The sequence below is a fragment of the Pelophylax lessonae genome (genome assembly GCF_965119305.1).
Source record: "Pelophylax lessonae genome assembly, chromosome: 9".
Taxonomy (NCBI): Eukaryota; Metazoa; Chordata; class Amphibia; order Anura; family Ranidae; genus Pelophylax; species Pelophylax lessonae.
In genome coordinates this window covers 65259367-65277067 of record NC_138776.1, presented here as the reverse complement: position 1 = coordinate 65277067, position 17701 = coordinate 65259367, and the positions used below count along the sequence as shown (strand labels likewise).

The following is a 17701-nucleotide window of genomic DNA, read 5'->3' as shown; positions in this document are numbered from 1 at the left end:
AACATTAAATATGGAGAAAAAATGGGAATACTTTAGGAACATATTAAAACAAAGGTATCACACAGTGCATTCCAATGGGAAATAAATACAGAAGAGTCAAGGACAAACCTGGGGGGCTAAAACGTAAAGTGAAAATTCCTATTAGAGAGAAAAAAATGGTCTTTAAGAAATATAAAGCGGAGGGGGCGTGAACGCTCAAAAAGCGAGGTCAGAACATGTTGCACACATAAAAACCTATGACGGGAGGATGGTTACAGATGGCACAGAGAAGGCAACTGTACTAAATGCTTTCTTATCCTCAGTTTTTACAAAGGAAAAGGAGGGGTATACTGACTACGACAGTATTGTTAGCAGCACATCACAGGACGTACCACTGTGGCTAACAGAGGCTGGAATCAAGGAAAGACTTGAGAAGCCTAACACAAATAAATCACCAGGACCAGCTGGCTTACACCCGAGAGTCCTAAAAGTACTTGGTCGTGTTATAGCTAGACCATTGTTCCCAATCTTTGCGGACAGCATACTGACTGGAACTGTACCAGTTCACTGGAGAAAAGCAAATGTGGTACCAATATTCAAAAAAAGGGCAGAGACAGATTCCAAGGAACCACAGGCCAGTCAGCCTGACATCAACAGTAGGTAAATTATTGGGGGGGGATGATAAGGGACTATATCCAAAAATTTGCTGAGGAAAACTGTATCATTAGCAGTAATCAACATGGATTTACAAAGGGACCTTCTTGCCAGACCAATCTGTTAACCTTCTACGAGGAGGTGAGCTGCCATCTAGATAGGGGGAGGCCTGTGGATGTGGTGTATCTGGATTTTGCAAAGGCATTCGATAAAGTTCCCCATAAACGCCCACTCTACAAGCTAAGGTCTGCAGGCATCAACCATAAGGTTTGTTCTTGGATAGAAAACTGGTTACAGGGGCGTGTCCAAAGGGTGGTAATAAATAATGTGTACTCAGACTTGTCTGGAGTGGTAAGTGGGGTAACCCAAGGTTCTGTCCTGGGACCTATTCGGTTTAATTTATTCATAAATTATATTGAGGATGGGATAATTAGCTCAATCTCAGTTTTTGCGGCTAACGCAAAACTAGGCAGGGCAATAACTTTGCATCAGGATATAGAAATCTTACAGAATGACCTGAACAAAATAATGGAGTGGGCAACTACATGACATATGAGGTTTAATGTGGAGAAATGTAAGATAATGCACTTTGGGGATAAAAACAAATGCAAACTACTCACTGGGGGGGGGGGACAACTGGGGGAATGAAGAATGGGGAAAGATCTGGGGGTCCTAATGGAAGACAGACTAAGCAATAGCATGCAATATCAAGTGGCAGCTGCCAAAGCAGGCAGAATATTGGCATGCATAAAAAAGAGAATATAATCCAGAGATAAAACTTTAATCCAGCCACTTTGCAAACTCTGGTCTGGAAACCTCAGGATTATTCTGTCCAGTTCTGGTCACCATTCTCAGAAGAGATGTGCTGGAGCTGGATAGAGTCCAAAGAAGGGCAACCAAACTAATTAGGGGATTGGAGGACCTTAATTACGAGGAGCGACTACAAGCACTATATTTATTCTCGCTGGAACAGAGACGCCTGAGAGGGGACATGATAGCAATTTACAAATACCTCAATGGTGATCCCAGCATAAAAAAAAAAAAACTATTCAGTCTCAGGGAGTGTAAGAGGACACAGGGCCATACAATGAGATAGGAGAAGAGGTTTACCCTTAAGCTGCGTAACTGTATGTGAAACTCTCTTCTACAAATGGTGGTATCAGCAGGGAGTTTGGATACTTTTAAGTTTAGCCATACACTTTGTATGGCTAAATTCGCACCGCACCCGCAGCAAACACGCACAGGGACCCTTTTTGGCAGCCACATCAGGATCGGATCGCACAGCGGTTCACACTTGTGCGATCCGATCCTGTGCGAACTGCACGATCGCACTGCGATATGCGATCAAACTGGGGGTGTCGTTAAGATTACATTGACACCCCCAGCGTATCGCATATGGCAGTGTGAACTGCCGGGGGTGCGTGTGCGATGCGGGAACAGGCTGCGGATTTAACCTTAACTGCTATGTAACCATACTAAATGATGGTCCACAGGATCTGGTAAGAGGCTTTAATACTTGTTGTCACCTGGTGGTGGAAGCACTATGAATTGTGATCGTGGGGACACTGGTGGAGGAAGTGAATTGTGGATGATTTGTTTCCTTTGGACTTTGTTTCACATATATTTTTCCTTTTTAGCCCTTGGGAACGGGCTCCTATGGGCATTTATTCATCTATTTGGTTTGATTTCTTTATATACGTTTTCCCCTAATAAGTTTGATGTCATTATATTAATTTTTGTGGTTTATTGAGTAAAGATTTTTTTAGCGCTGCTATATATATTTATCACTCTCTAGATGTGCAAAGCTGGTAGAGACATACCCAAAAAGACTTGCAGCTGTAATTGAAGTGAAAGGTGGTTCTACAAAGTACAGACTCAGGGGGGATGAATACAAATGCACACCACACTTTTCAGTTTTTATTTGTAAAAAAAAATGTTGAAAACCATTTATCATTTTCCTTCCACTTCACAAGTATGTGTCCCTTTGTGTTGGTCTATCACATAAAATCCCAGTAAAATACATGAACTTTTTTGGTTGCAACATGACAAAATGTGGAAAATGTCAAGGGGTATGAAAACATTTTCAAGAAACTGTACCTAAACTGGCTATAGATGGATTGTAATTTGGCTGGTTCATAGCAGGAATGAGCCAAATTTTGATCCATCTATGGCCATTCCCACATGACAGAAAGTGATCTAACGATCGACTTCTGTTAAACAGAAACATTGGACCGTTTGCATTCGATCAGCAGCTGCAGTGTTAATCAGTGTATTCTGACAATGAAGGAGTCTCTGCTGTCAGAACACAGCAGGAAGGATTCTTCCATCCACCTCACTTGTGTGGAAGGGGGTATCTGTTAGTTTTTTGCACTAGGGAAGGGGTATCGAACTCAATTTCATTGTGGGCCACATCAGAATTATGGTTGCCCTCAAAAGGCGGGTCGTACCTGTAAGACTAGATGTTTGGAGCATCCAAGCCCTCCTTACATCAGATGTCAAAAGCCCCTCACCATCAGAAGTCAAGAGGCCCCCACTCACCCTTACACCACAGTGCATCCCCCTCACCTTGTGTTGCTGTCGAGAAGAAGCTGTGGGAGGATCTGGGAAACAGAAAGTGCAGGGTCTGGAGGAGTACCAGAGGAGGGTTGGAGTCACCTATCAGAGTCTGCTGAATGCTGAGACCAAAGTAGGCGGAGATGAGGGGGAGCTCGGACTGCACAGGACCTGTAGGGGGGAGTTCTGTCATCCTCTCTGCTCCCGACTGCTGAGGTGGGGGAGGGGTCAGAGACAAGCCTATTTGCAGTTGCACAGAGGAGTGCAGTATCTGGTGGAGGAGTTCCATCTATGCTGAAACAATGTGAGGGTGGAGATGAGGGGGTGCTGCAGCTGCAAGAGAGGTGTAGGGGTCACATGAAATGGCCTGGCGGGCTACATTCTGCCCACAGGCCTTGTGTTTGACACATGTGCACTAGGGTGCTGTGCTTAGGGGAGTTCTTAGTAAAATGCTGGGTGTGTTTCTAGCAAGTTCTTCAAAATGTTATTCAAAACACTCAATAAATGTTTGGAAACACTCATAAAAACCTTGATAAAGGAAAAGGAATTGGCAGCACTCCAGGTTTAGTCAAAATCCAGATTTATTGACTGGACATCCAATCGTGACAAGGTAGACGCGTTTCACACACTGACTGTGTGCTTAATCATTACTCATAAAAAGCTAGCTTGCAGCAATTGCAAGATTTTAAAGGCGAAATAACATTGCAATTTTCTTTAAAAAAAACGTATTGTAAAATGTTGATACAATACTTCTAAAAACTTCAAAAGCACACTGAAACCAACTAAAAATAAGGTCCACATTACAGGAGCTCCTGACAAGAACAGACAGTTAGGGCTACATTATACTTACACTCTTGAGATGATCTGTGGCGAAATGTGAACTTTAAATGGCTCCGATTTACATCTTCAATTGGGATAGCAACCTGGAAGGAAATGCATCACATTTATGTGCATATGTTTCCAGCTAAGCATATGCCCCCCTGATTGTCTATTGTGCCAATCTTGCTGTCATATCTAGAACACTCATATTTCTATACACAGTGCACCATATACTTTAGGCCTTATTTATCAATGCACCTAAAACACGCAAACCATCTAGTTTTTTTATTTTTTTTACACATTGAAATACAAATAAGGGAGCGTTTTTACATTTTAAAAGGATTTATATTTCTGTCCATCCAGTCCTGAGATTTACACAGCAATAGCACATAACATAATATTGGCAGAAGAGGGAACCTGATGTTTCTTTGATGCAGTTTCACTTTCCCATACAGGTAAACCCCCCACCCCGGGGCTGGACAGTAAAAAGAGAAGCAACAAAATGGTGAGCCGATCTCTTTGTCACTCTGCTCTTTCCCTTATAGCAGCATGCCTTTTGCACTGAACACCTTGTGCTTCATCTCGCTCTCTGAGCTTTGCTGTACAAGGGCTGGAACAAGTCAAACCGGGGTACTTAAAGTCTTTACATTTAAAAAATAATTCAAGGATGTATTATTAATGACTACAGAGCATCATCAAACTGTGTATTTTATATATGACTGGAGTACAGCATTAATGTTAATAGATTTAGGGGGAAATCTAACCAGCTGCTGTGGACAGAAAATCCATTCTGTAAATAGCCTAATAGTTAAGACCCAATGTACAATTCAGAAAAAAACTTATTTAAATTTTTAATAATGGAGCACCAAATAAATAAAAACAGCAAATTTTGTTATGGTTAGACCCAATTTGTGTGGTATAATTATTCTGGATAACATGTTAAATTTGTATGTGCAATTAAACAATAATCTGGTGACAAGCATCCCACATTCTTTTCATTACCTTAACAGTTTCAAACCAGCGGGGCTGCTTCACTTGATAGTATATCACAGATTTGTATTCTGAAATCGCTTCATCTCCTGCCCCCGGGTAAATCACATTCTTGAAAGAGAGGAGGACAAAACAAATACAGTGTGTTCCGAGGTTCTCTAAAATGAACAGCTTTATAACAAAGCAATAAAAATTGGCACACTAAAGTCATTAGTAGCAATAAGGCATAAAGGCATTTCTGCTTAAAGAGAAAATCAGTCTGATATTGTGTTCGCAAACAATATCAAAAGCATAGAATACGCATCAGAGACAGATTTGTACACTACAGATAACAAAAAATATCTTTTTGCCCTGTAATGAGTTTATTTTAAGAATGAAATGCTTGTAAAGGCTCATTTATTTTTTAAAAACAAACCTGTTATACTTACCTGTCCTGTGCAATGGCTCCCCCCTGCCGAGTGCTCCCATAGCAAGTGGCTTTTTTTTGCTTCTGAGCCCCACTGCTCCCTCATCATTGGATGTGATTGACCGCAGTGGGAGCCAATGGCCACTGCTGTATCTGAGCCAATAAGGAGGGAGAGAGCCAAAAGAGCCTATGAAGGGTGGAAGGGATAAAGAAAAGGGCTGCAGCCCACCTTAAAATATAGTCCGGGGACTGTATCAATAAATGTGGGATGGGTGAGGTGTGATGGCGCTGCCTAGTTGTATGCGAGTAGTGTAAAAAGGGGTTAGTCCAATAATCACAATCTAAAGTGCTAGTGTGCCAGTTTGGATACTGGCGTGCAATTGGCAATGTAAAACATGTAAAGCAGATATTTTATAAAGCAGTTTTAGGGGGCACTCTCCCCAAAATGGTGCTCAAAGTGATATGTGCACGATTACGTCATTTCCGCCCCACTGCAACGCAGATCCGGTCGCTGACCCGCATAGCGTACCGGAAGTAGCCGCCAACGAGGGATTCGCTGCCCCTACTGCTTCGGACACCCGTTTACTTCATTTTTATGTTGAGTACCTGATTTTAAACTTATTGAAATAAAGCATTTATCAAGCGGTACATCACTATATTAGTACTTCTTGTATACTACCATCGTTTGAGGAAGAGAGGCTCCACTACCCAGAGAGGTCTCACTGCCCAGGTGAAAGAGATACCTTCCCCCCCTGAGAGTCCTATACATCCAATTGGTGAATAAGAGGACATTATACCAAGGCTTATTGCCCCCGTAGGGGTACTTCTTTCTGGTGAGTGCGGGAGGAATTGGAGGGGTGCACTGGTTTGTCTCACCTACCACCCAGCACGCAGACCACCCGGAAGATCACCACTAGATTGAGATTTTTTCTTCACTTTATAGCACCTTCACCCTTTTGTCACCCTTTGGTGGACTATCACATTTTTGCTTTGTGTCTTAGCACCATATGGACTATTAATTCTTTATTACTACATTGTGTGACCACTATTATCATCTTAATCTTTTTGTATTGATACACAGTCTCCTTGCACATTAATTTATTTACTATTATATTTATCACTATATTTATTTAAAGCGGAGTTCCAGCCATTTACTCACCTGTCCAATGGTCCAGCGATGCGGCCGCCCGAAGCCTCGATCCTCTCCCTCGGCGCCGGCATCACTGCTGTGGGCACCCGGCTGTTACAGTTTGCGGCTTCACAGCCGGGTACCCACTGCGCATGCGCGAGTCGCGCTGCGCGCCGTGATTGGCCGGCAATCTTCTGGGACCTCTGACGTGTCCCAGAAGATTGCAGGGAGGGAGGGGGAGAGGAGAACTTCCGCTCAGGGCGCCGCGGCGCTCCGAGCGGAAGTGGGAGCGGGTACCTGTCAAAACTAGGTACCCGCTCCCCCCCCAAAAAATTACATGCCAAATGTGGCATGTCGGGGGGTCAGGACTCCCTAAAGCGGAAGTTCCACTTTTGGGTGGAACTCCGCTTTAATTTCTATGAGCACATTTCCAATTAGATTATATAAATACCTCCAATTTTGTGTAACACCAACACCACCCTTACACTGGCATATCGTTTGTTTATCAACTTACCTGAATATTTATTGCTTAATATTTATTGCACATATCACTTTGAGCACCATTTTGCCCCCTAAAACTGCTTTATAAAATATCTGCTTTACATGTTTTACATTGTCAATTGCACGCCAGTATCCAAACTAGCACACTAGCACTTTAGATTGTGATTATTGGACTAACCCCTTTTTACACTACTCGCATACAACTAGGCAGCGCCATCACACCTCACCCATCGCACACAAAAGAGCCTATGCTCTCATTCATCCATCAATGGATAGAGATTGGGCTCAGGTATGTATTTAGGGTGGCTGTGGGGGAGTTGCAGTAGAAGCTGCATACAGGTTTTTTTTACCCAACTGCATAAAATGCAGTAAGGTAAAAAAAAAAAAAACTGCATTTTTAACCACTTTGAAGAATATGTAATTCCAACATTTCATGTTCCTGATATGCGACTGCTGTACCATGTACTTCTATGAAAAACTATCCTGTTCCCTTTGTATTGCTAAACATGTTCCTGCCCTTCCAGGTGTCGGGCGTCAGTGCAGGCCACCAGTGGCTTGCTCCCGCTGTGGTTGTACACAGTGGAGGCTGATCAGCGGGTCTCGAAGACCCGATGTCCGCGGGCATCCACGGATCGTACTGTACACAAGCAGAACCTGGATCTGCCTTTGTACACAAGGCAGATCGCCATTCTGTCAGTAGGGAAGACATTGATCCTGTGTTTCCTTAAAAGCAGGAAGACATTGATCCTGTGTTCCTGAAAAGCAGGAACACAGGATCAATCCCTTCCCCTAGTAAAAGCACCTCCCACACAGTTAGTTGTCACTAACTAGGCACACAGTTAACCCTTTGCTCGTCCCTGATGATTAACTCCTTCCCAGTCAGTGTCATTAGTACAGCGATAGTGCATATTTTTAGCACTGGTACTCAAAAAGTGTCGTTGATCGCCGCCATTACTAGTGAAGAGAAAAAAATAAATAAAAAAATAAAAATATCCCATAGTTTGAAGATGCTATAACTTTTGCGCAAACCAATATACGCTTATTGTTTTTTTTTTTTTACCACAAATCTGTAGTACAATACATATTGGCCTAAAGTAATGAAGAAATTTGATTCTTTTAATTTTTTTATTGGATATGATTTATAGCAGAAAGTAACAAATAGTTAATAAATTATGGCAAAAAAAAAAAAAAAAACGCAGTGGTGATCAAATGCCACCAAAAGAAAGCTCTATATGTGTGATAAAAATGGACATACATTTTGTTTGGGTACAGCGCCACATGTCCACGCAATTGTCAGTTAAATTAACGCAGTGCTGCATCGCAAAAAAATGGTTTTGTCATGAAGGGGGGTAAATCTTCTGAAGGACAAGTGGTTACTGGCCACTTATACCCCCTTCCTACTCAGGCCAATTTTCAGCTTTTGGCGCTTTTACACTTTGAATGACAATTGCATGGTCATGCAACATTGGTCCGATATGAAATTTTTATTTTTTGTTTTTACCCAAATAGAGCTTTCTTTTGGTAATATTTATTTGCCACTGTTTTTTTTTTTTTTACTTTTTTGCTAAACAAACCTAAATAGACCAAAAATTTTGGAAAAAAAAAAAAAAAAAACACACTTTTTTTTTTTAAATTTCGATTATAAAATTTTGCATATAAGTAATTTTTTCTCCTTTACTGATGTGCACTGATTAGTTGCACTAATAATCCGGGCACTAATGATCAGTGCCCTGATTATGTCCCTTGTTGGGATTGGCCGTTAACTGCTCTCCTCTCCTCGCGCTGTGACAGCTCGTAAGGAAAGTACTGCTGATAACCTACAAGTCTGTTTACGCTGTAATCAGCTGTGATTGGACACAGCAGATCATGTGGTAAAGGGCAGCTGGGATTGGCCCCTTTACTACAATCTGTGATCGGCAGTGTCCTTTGGATGCCCGCCCCAGGGGGCACGCAAGTGGCGCGCTTCAGGGAGGACGTCCATGTACACCCTTCCGGAACAACAGAGCAGGGCCGTAGCATGGTAAGGAATATACGCATATTTCCACTTTTGCAGCCAAACTGGGATAACGCCTACTTTATATTTGTTATACAATCCTATTCATGTAGCACAAAATATCAAAATATATTTAAAAAATGCTGCCTACCTCAGCTTTCCCCTTCTAAGTAATAGAAAATTGGACCTGCAACCACAGCACGTCTGTAAATGCGCACAACACCCTGTGCATGCACAGCAAGCAGGAGGTCTCTGCCAGGTTTGGGGACCTGGATGAAACGCGTCACATGTCCGCACATGTGAGGGGGTTTGTGCATGCACAGACAGGTCATATGTCTTTACTAGGTCCAATAGACCTTGCAGAGATCAGCGGTGTTGCTGCACATACAAAAGGTGTTGCCATATAAAAACCTGTATTAAATAAAGTTCCAAAAGGCATATGCCAGAAATGTTGGCAACTGAGATACATTACCTCCAACCTTTTCCCATCTTCATCAAACACAGATACTGTGACTTCCACATTTTTGGCCGCAGTTTTGTTGCCTCTGTCAAAGTCCCCCTGGAGCAGTGTGACATATATATCATTGCGTACATCGCCTGCAAAGTATGACCAAATTATAAGTTAGTAATGTACCTGTCTGCAAATAAACACCGCAATAAAGCTTGTCGTAAAAATGCCTACAACGTATGAGAAAAGATTATCATTGCTTGACACACTTTCATGTTTACTCTGGTTTGTAGGTTCCCCCAATAAAATTTCCAAGTTTATAGTCCTAAAAACAAAAAAAAAGAAAAAGCAAAAAACACAACACCTTACCTGGCATATAAAATAAATAAGCCTTATGCACTTCATCGCAGTTGTAATAAAAGTCCCATATCACAAGGCCTGGATACCGGGCTTAAAGTACATGAAAACACGTATCCAAATGGATAGCATTTAGTTCATTTAGTTTTTAAAAGCACTGTGCATTAAATAATTGCCATGTCTTTTTCTTTTAGAAAATTGTGTTTTTACGTCTCTACTGTATCTAAGGGCTTCTGATCTCCTGCAGCCACCTTATGTTTACATGCACTCCAGCGATTACTGTTCTTCATTTCTTAGCATGGGATTTCTGTGCTATGAGCATAGGCGCAGCTGGATATAGTCTTCACTGAAAGTGCATGTGGTGGGGGGTACAATGCAGTAGCACACTTGGAAAAAAAGAGACAGATTGCTGTCACCCTGTAACAGGAAGCGCCTAAACAAGGACCTTTATGACAGGTATTATTGGAAAATAACATTTGAAATAACTTTTCAGAAGATGGAAATTAGCTTCTAAAATTACATCAACAAGATTATATAGGATTTTAATTATTGGCTATCTGCTTAAGGGAACAAAGGATGCAGAAAATGGGATTTGTGTACTTAACGTAAAATCGATTTCTCTGAGTTTGAAGGACACAGCGCTCCATATATCATAACTACTGGGTTATATTGCCTCCTCCAGGAGTAGGACTAGGCAGAACAAAACACCTGGCTACGCCCATGGGCCGTCCTCAGCTGGTATATAACCCCCCTCTCTGCTCTAGGTAATCGGTTTAGTAGCAAGCAGTATTAGAAGTATCAGAACTCCATAGAGGGGTGAGTGCTGTGTCCGTTGAACTCAAAGAAATGGATTTTACGGTAAGTACAAAAATCCCATTTTCTCTTTCGTTCATGGATGGACACAGCACTCCATAAATCATAACTAGTGGGACATCTAAAAGCAGTGCCAAAAGGAAAATAAGGGGTGGGGAAAATAACCCAGAGCTAAACAAAAAAAAAAAGATGTAAGGAAGAAGAAAATTACTAGGACCAGAGATCCCAGCTGGGAGCCAACGTCCTTACTCCTGACTAGACAGATTAAAATGGATTACCTAGAGCAGAGAGGGGGGTTTATATACAAGCTGAGGATGGCCCATGTTTTTTTGTTCTGCCTAGTCCTACTCCTGGAGGAGGCAATATAACCCACTAGTTATAATTTATGGAGTGCTGTGTCCATCGATGAACGAAAGAGAAATAATGATTTTTACAAAACCTCCACAGATATGCTTTCACCTCCACAATTAAGAATAATCTGAAGATAAAGTAAATTTTACACCACCATTTAAAAAAGTGAGCTACAATTATGCAGTTCCTTTGACCAATATTTAGTTTCAACTTTTTTTTTCTGGCTTTTATGACAGGTCTGGACAAGTCTCAAAAAAGAGGAGGCCTAACATTTAAAGTGTGTCTAACCCAAGAACAAAAATGCAATAAAGTGCAAGTTACCAGTCCTTAGATGTGGCAGCTGCATTTTCAAGGTTTTTATTTATTTTTTTCACCTAATGATCCTGCCAGTAACACTTACTCACTGTATCTACAGAAGAGCAGTGTTGTCTCCCTAGAACATTAAGTGTGTAACCAAACATCTACCCCTCTCCTCCATAACAATTAACGAGAAGTGTTCTGTAGCCCACAGAGGTTCTTCGGGTAGGGCCGATAACACTGCTTGCGAAGTCTCGTTTTTTTTCCTAATAAAATAACAAACATGTTAAACTTACCTGCTCTGTTGCAGTGCACTTGCACAAAGCAGCCTGGATCCTCCTCTTCTCGGGCCCCTCTTCTGTGATCCTGGGCCCTCCCTCCTGTTTAGTGCCCCCACAGCAAGCAGCTTGCTACGGGGGCACCCAAGCCGAGTCACAGCTCCCTGTGTCCATTAATTCAGACACAGAGCCCTGACCCAGCCCTGCCCACTCTCTCTCTCCTGATTGGCTAGCTGACTTTGATTGACTGCAGCGGTGGCCAAATGGCGCTGCTGCTGTGTCTCAGCCAATCAGGAGGGAGAATCTCGGACGGCTGAGACACTCGTGGACATCGCTGGACAGAAAGGGACCCCTGATAAGTGTTAGGGGGGCCAAATGGGGCTGCTGCACACAGAAGGTTTTTTTTTTTATCTTAATGCATAGAAGGCATTGGAATTAAAAAACTTCTGACTCTAACTTCTTAAGTGCAGCATAGACAAAGCATAGGAACTTAAAGCTCAGGATTATTATTTTTTTTTTTTTTTTGCACCTATTGGACATAAAAAAACACTTAATTATTTATTTGAAAAAAAAAAAAAGGAAGAGGAGAAGATGTTCATTGTGTGGGATTACATAAAGAGACAGCAGTTTTGTAACAAACCGTTGTCTGAGGCATACAATGTTTCTACGATTGCAGTAACTCATTCCAGCTAAAAGCTCTGCACAGCCATGACAAAAATACAGTATACATACATTTCAGCCACCTACTGCTTTAAACACATCACTCAAGAAAGATTATTCTCAGTCTACACCACACAGTTTCCATCCTAAAGCATACAGAATCACTTTCTATTTATCTTGGTCACTGACCTCACTTGCTCCCTAGTAACATCACCACACCTGGGTCTAATAACCACATTTAAAACCCAAGAATAATCCAGTATTCCAGTACTACACCCAGCATGAGCCTCCAACCCTTCTGTATTCAGGCTTTATTAAAGTCTAGCACCACATACTAGCCAAAACCATAAACCTTCTAGTTTCATATCATCATCAAAAAAATCAAACGTACAGAAAAATGTAAATATCCAGATTTTTCAAAAAAATCTGAAGGTTTTCAATTTTCACTTACAGCTTTCAGAATTTGTAAAAGACCCCCCAAACCATATATTTTCTGAAAGCACTTAACCCGTTGAAGTAAAAGGTGCTAATGATTTTTAAGGCCCTGCAATGTTTGCGCAAATCAAAAAATATTTTAGCTGAAAATGCACTAAACCATTATTAGTAGATAAAAATACTGCAAATTTTACAAAACCCCTGCTAAATTCCTTTTAAATATAAAAGCTAAACCTGTATTGAGTTAATAACAAATATTTGTAACTTTTTGCAAAATGGTGAAAATCTAAACATACACAAAAGTTTATCTAAAAGCCTTGAGGTTTTAATTTTTCACTTACAGCTTTAAGAGTTTGTAAAAGACATTTCCCCACCCCCCAAACCATATGTTTTTTGAAAGCACATGTCCAGTAGAATAAAAAGTTTCTACTGATTTTTAGGGCCATGCAATATCTGCGCAAAAGTTTATCAAACCACTCTCCTGGGCACCAGCTGCAGCCAGTGGGAGGGAAAGCCAGCCAGCAGTGTGGCATGAGGCAGCCATCAGAGATCGTAGGGAGCAATGAAAAAGTGTGTGTGGGGGGGGGGGTGGCATAGCGGCATGGATTATCCATTTAGGCTATGGCTCCCATGCAATTGCTGGCAGGAGAGGCAGAGAAGGAACGCTGAATTAGAGAGCCACAGTGGATCGCTAATTTAAAGCTGATAGGGCGAGGGGAGGGGGGAGGCATTTTAGCAACTAGAGACAGTGAACTGGAAGGGAGGTAGCAGCTGGAGAGAGGAAGAAAAGGAGTGGCAGGGGGTGGGGGGAGGGGTCATATTTAAAGTTAATAGCTCTGATCAGGGGCTTTTTACCCAATAATCAGATCTATTGTTTTGATCAGCAGAGCCTGCTGAACGGTTCTGATATAAGTTTATGGTCACTGAAGTGACCATGAGCTTACAGCAGAGGAGGAAATGCAGGTCCGTACGGCATATGAACCTGGCCAGCTGAAAGCAGTGCTGTAGATCTGTAGGCTGTACAGACCTTGCAGCAAATGGGTTAAAGGTACATTTACATGAACATCCTAGAATGATTCCAACTATATCAGGCACTCTATATGTGTTGTCAAGTAGAATACCAGGACTTGATTATCACATAAATGTTAATGGTGTTCACTGGAAACTTCACTTTAATGTTGTCAAGATAGTTTAGGAATGCCTACCAGCATTTCCTCACTGGCTTACATATGCATGCACAAGATGGAGGTGAAGGGTGACCACTTCAACACGTGTCAATTTTAAGAATTTAATCAGGCCAACAATCACATATGGGTACATTGTAATCAATACAAAGTAAAAATAGGATTTTTCCTTCAACTTACCTGTAAAATCCTTTTCTTGGAGTACATCACAGGACACAGAGCAGGTAATAATGACTATCTGCATTATACACCGCCTAGAAGTGAATGGACACTGGCAACCAATAGACAGAAAGTTCCTCCCATATAACCAGTACCACACAAGAAGATCCTCAGTTTTTGAAGCAAGCGATGAAGATCCAAGAAAAGAGGGGAGGGACCTCTGTGTCCCGTGATGTACTCCAGTAAAAGGATTTTACAGGTAAGTTGAAGGAAAAATCCTATTTTCTTTATCGTACATCACGGGACACAGAGCAGGTAATAATGACTATCTGGGATGTCCTAAAGCAATGCCCTTGAGGAGAGGAGACCCCAAAATTGCCCATGGGCAAAAAAAGAGCTTATACTGCTGCCTGAAGCATGTTAATTTCAAATTGTGCCCCATCTCGGGCTCTTACACCCACTTGGTAACATTTTGTGAATGTATCAACTAAGACCAGGTAGCAGCTTTGCAAATCTGATCCATAGACACCGGATGATGCACTGCCCATGAAGCACTTACCCTCCTGGTAGAGTGAGCTTTTAACCTAAAGGGTGGAAATTTACCCTTTAGGCCATATGCCTGAACAATGACTTAATGAATCCACTTGGAAATAGTGGAACTAGTTGCTGCTTGGCCTTTCTTAGGCCCTTCTGGCAGGATAAAGAAAGCATCAGTACAATTAATTAGTGCTGATATTTTCAAATAGACTTTAACTGCTCATACTACATCAAGAGAATGCAACAATTTCTCCTCAGTAGTCTGAAGACTTGGAAAAAAGGAAGGTAGAACAATATCTTGGTTTATATGAAAACGGGAAACTACCTTAGGGAAAAAGGCTGGATGAGGGCATAAGACCACTCTGTCCTGATGAAGGACCAAACCAAAAATGGCTCTTTGCAGGAAAGAGTTCCAACACCCTTCTTGCCATGGTTATGGCAACCAAAAAGACCAATTTCCTTAACAAGAGAACCAAGGGAATATGCGGGACAGGCTCAAAGGTTTGCCTGTAGCACAGAGAGCACAAGATTTAAATCCCAAGGACATAGGGGTGGCTTGACTGGTGGAACCGTGCGGACCACACCTTGCTAAATAAAACCCACACCAAGGAGTGCGTTGCTAATGGTTTCTGAAAGAAAATAGACAAGGCGGAGATCTGCCCCTTAATAGTTCCTAATGCCAGCTTTAAGTCCACTCCTATTTGAAGAAAATAAATAATTCTTCCAATGACATACTTACGAGGATGCCATTTATCGGATTCACACCAAGAATTGCAGGATCTCCAGACCCTATAATAGATTCTCCTAGAGACAGGTTTTCTGGCATTATTCAACATAGCCAGAGCCGAACCAGAAGCTTCATGATCTCTTAAGATTCTGGTCTCAATAGCCAAACCGTCAAATTCAGCGACTGAAGTAGGGTGGAATATGGGACCTTGGGAGAGCAGGTCTGGACGACATGGAAGCAACCATGGCTCCCCTACTGCTAATTTCACGATTTCCAAGTATTCTTGAATTCTGCTTAACAGACGTGGCAAAAGCTGGACCGGAGGGAACACAGATCAGGCTGAACCAAAACAAAGGCATCCATTCCGATCGCAATCGGATCCCTGGTTCTGGAAACAAATCTGAAATCTTGCAGTTGAACCTGGACACCAATAGATCTATGTCGGGAGTACCCCAACGCTGGGAGATCAGCTAAAAGACCTCGGGATGCAAGGACCACTCCCCTAGAAACAACTGCTGGCTACTTAAAAAGTCGGCCTGCTAATTGTCCACCCCCGGGAGGAAAACTGCTGACAGACATGGAACATGACTCTCTGCCCAAAACAGAATGTGGTTTACCTCCTTCTGCACTGATTGGCTTCTGGTTCCCCCCTGATGGTTGCTATAAGCCACCAGAGTAGTGTTGTTTGACTGAATAATGACAAGACAACCCCGCAGTCTTGTCGCCAAAAAAACCAACGCCAAACGGGCTGCCCAGATGTTGATGGGTAAAACCTTTTCTACCTGAGACCACCTTACTTGGATAGAAATTCTCTCCAGGACTGCTTCCCAGCCCACAAGGCTGGCGTCTGTGGTTACTACCTTCTAGGTCACAGGCAGAAAAGATGTTCCCTTGCTTAGGTTAAGGCATAAGGGACTGCTTCTAATGAGGACACCATCTTGCCTAGCAGTCCCATGCACAGCCATATAGAGGGAAACTTTTTCTCTTTTACCAACTGCACCAGACCTTTTAGAGCCAGAATCTTTTTTGATGGCAGGAAAATCTTTGTCTGAGCAATACTGAGAATAAGACTCAAATATTCCAGAATCTGAATTGGCCTCAAGACTTTTCTAAGTTTACAATCCAACCCAGATCTAAGAATTTGATGGTCAGGGAAACATCCAGTTTTAGACCTGGTCCTGAATGATTCTTGGATCAGAAGGTCGTCTAGGTATCCCATTACTGAGATGCCCTGAGACCTTAGAAGAGCCAACACCGGGGAAGCTGTGGCCAGACAGAACGGCAGAGCCACAAACTGAAAATGGGACTGCCCTACTGCAAAATGCAGAAAACGCTGATGGAGCCTGAAAATTGTTACATGGAGGTATGCATCCTTGATATCTATAGTGGCCAGAAAATCTCCTCTTCATAGAGAGACTACCCCATAGTGGATTGATTCCTTGCGAAAAGACCAGTCAGATACTGGTTCACAGCCTTGAGATCTAGAAAGGGTTTTACCTCGCCATTTGGTTTTGCCACTGTAAAGAAAAATCGAGTAAAAACCCATGAACCTTTCATTGGTTGGAACCTCCACAATCTCACCCTGTACCTACAGATGTTCCACCTGAAATCATCTGGATGTATTTATCCAGATCCTCCCCATCCAGAAGTTCCCCATGGAAAGTAAAAGCTGTCAGCAATTTCTTACAAGGTAATTCTGCTGACCAGTACTCTGGGCATATGAACAGAAAGAAGGGAAACTCGGGACATCTGTTGGATAGAATCCTTAAGGGCATCTACCGCAAAACACAAAGCGAGAGGAAACTTCGCCAATTCTTCAGAAGATTCCCCCTGAATAGACAGACTTCTAGTCACCCTTTTAAAACAATCCTTTAAGGATTGACAAACCCCTATAGACCCTTTAGCTGATTGAACAGCAGAGCCCGCGACGGCAAAGGAAGCTTTAAGTAAGGATTCCAGCTTTCTATCTGCTGGGTCCTCAAAAACCTAGGGATTATCAACTGGACAGGTTAAATTCCTATTCATGGAAGAGATAACAGTGTCTACCGAAGGCATACACCACTTCCGCTTGAATTTCTCCTCCATAAGATAAAGCAAGGAGAATCTCTTTGAAAGCATGAACAACCTGTCAGGGTGATCCCAATCTGCATACACCAGCTGTCCAGAGGAGGCAATTTAAAACCAGTCCGGACCATTTCGGTGAGGGACTGAATCCGTAACCACTGAGGGTGAGATGCTGAAAATGGTTCCTCTGAGTCTGAACCCTCTGAAGAGGAATCCTCAGCCTGAGCCTCTTCCAAACCATCAACTGCTACCTCCTCTACATCTTCTACCCATTCTGGTTGTTAACCAGGGGTTCCCGCAAGACCCTGAGAGCTCTTGTGGATCCCTGCTGAGCCCGGGCACAGGAGAGGGGGATCTATCCCATTTT

At 42.4% G+C, this 17701-nt stretch overlaps 1 protein-coding gene across 1 annotated transcript in view; it reads right to left on the bottom strand.

The window, feature by feature from the left end:
• DOCK1 (dedicator of cytokinesis 1) overlaps positions 1-17701 on the bottom strand; it is a 696032-nt gene that overhangs the window by 473481 nt on the left and 204850 nt on the right. Inside the window, exons 14-16 of the mRNA XM_082266717.1 lie at positions 9497-9621; positions 5008-5106; positions 4037-4109 (exon numbers count right to left, since the gene is read on the bottom strand). Coding sequence (XP_082122843.1) covers positions 4037-4109; positions 5008-5106; positions 9497-9621 — 297 coding nt within the window. The remainder of the gene's footprint in view (positions 1-4036; positions 4110-5007; positions 5107-9496; positions 9622-17701) is intronic.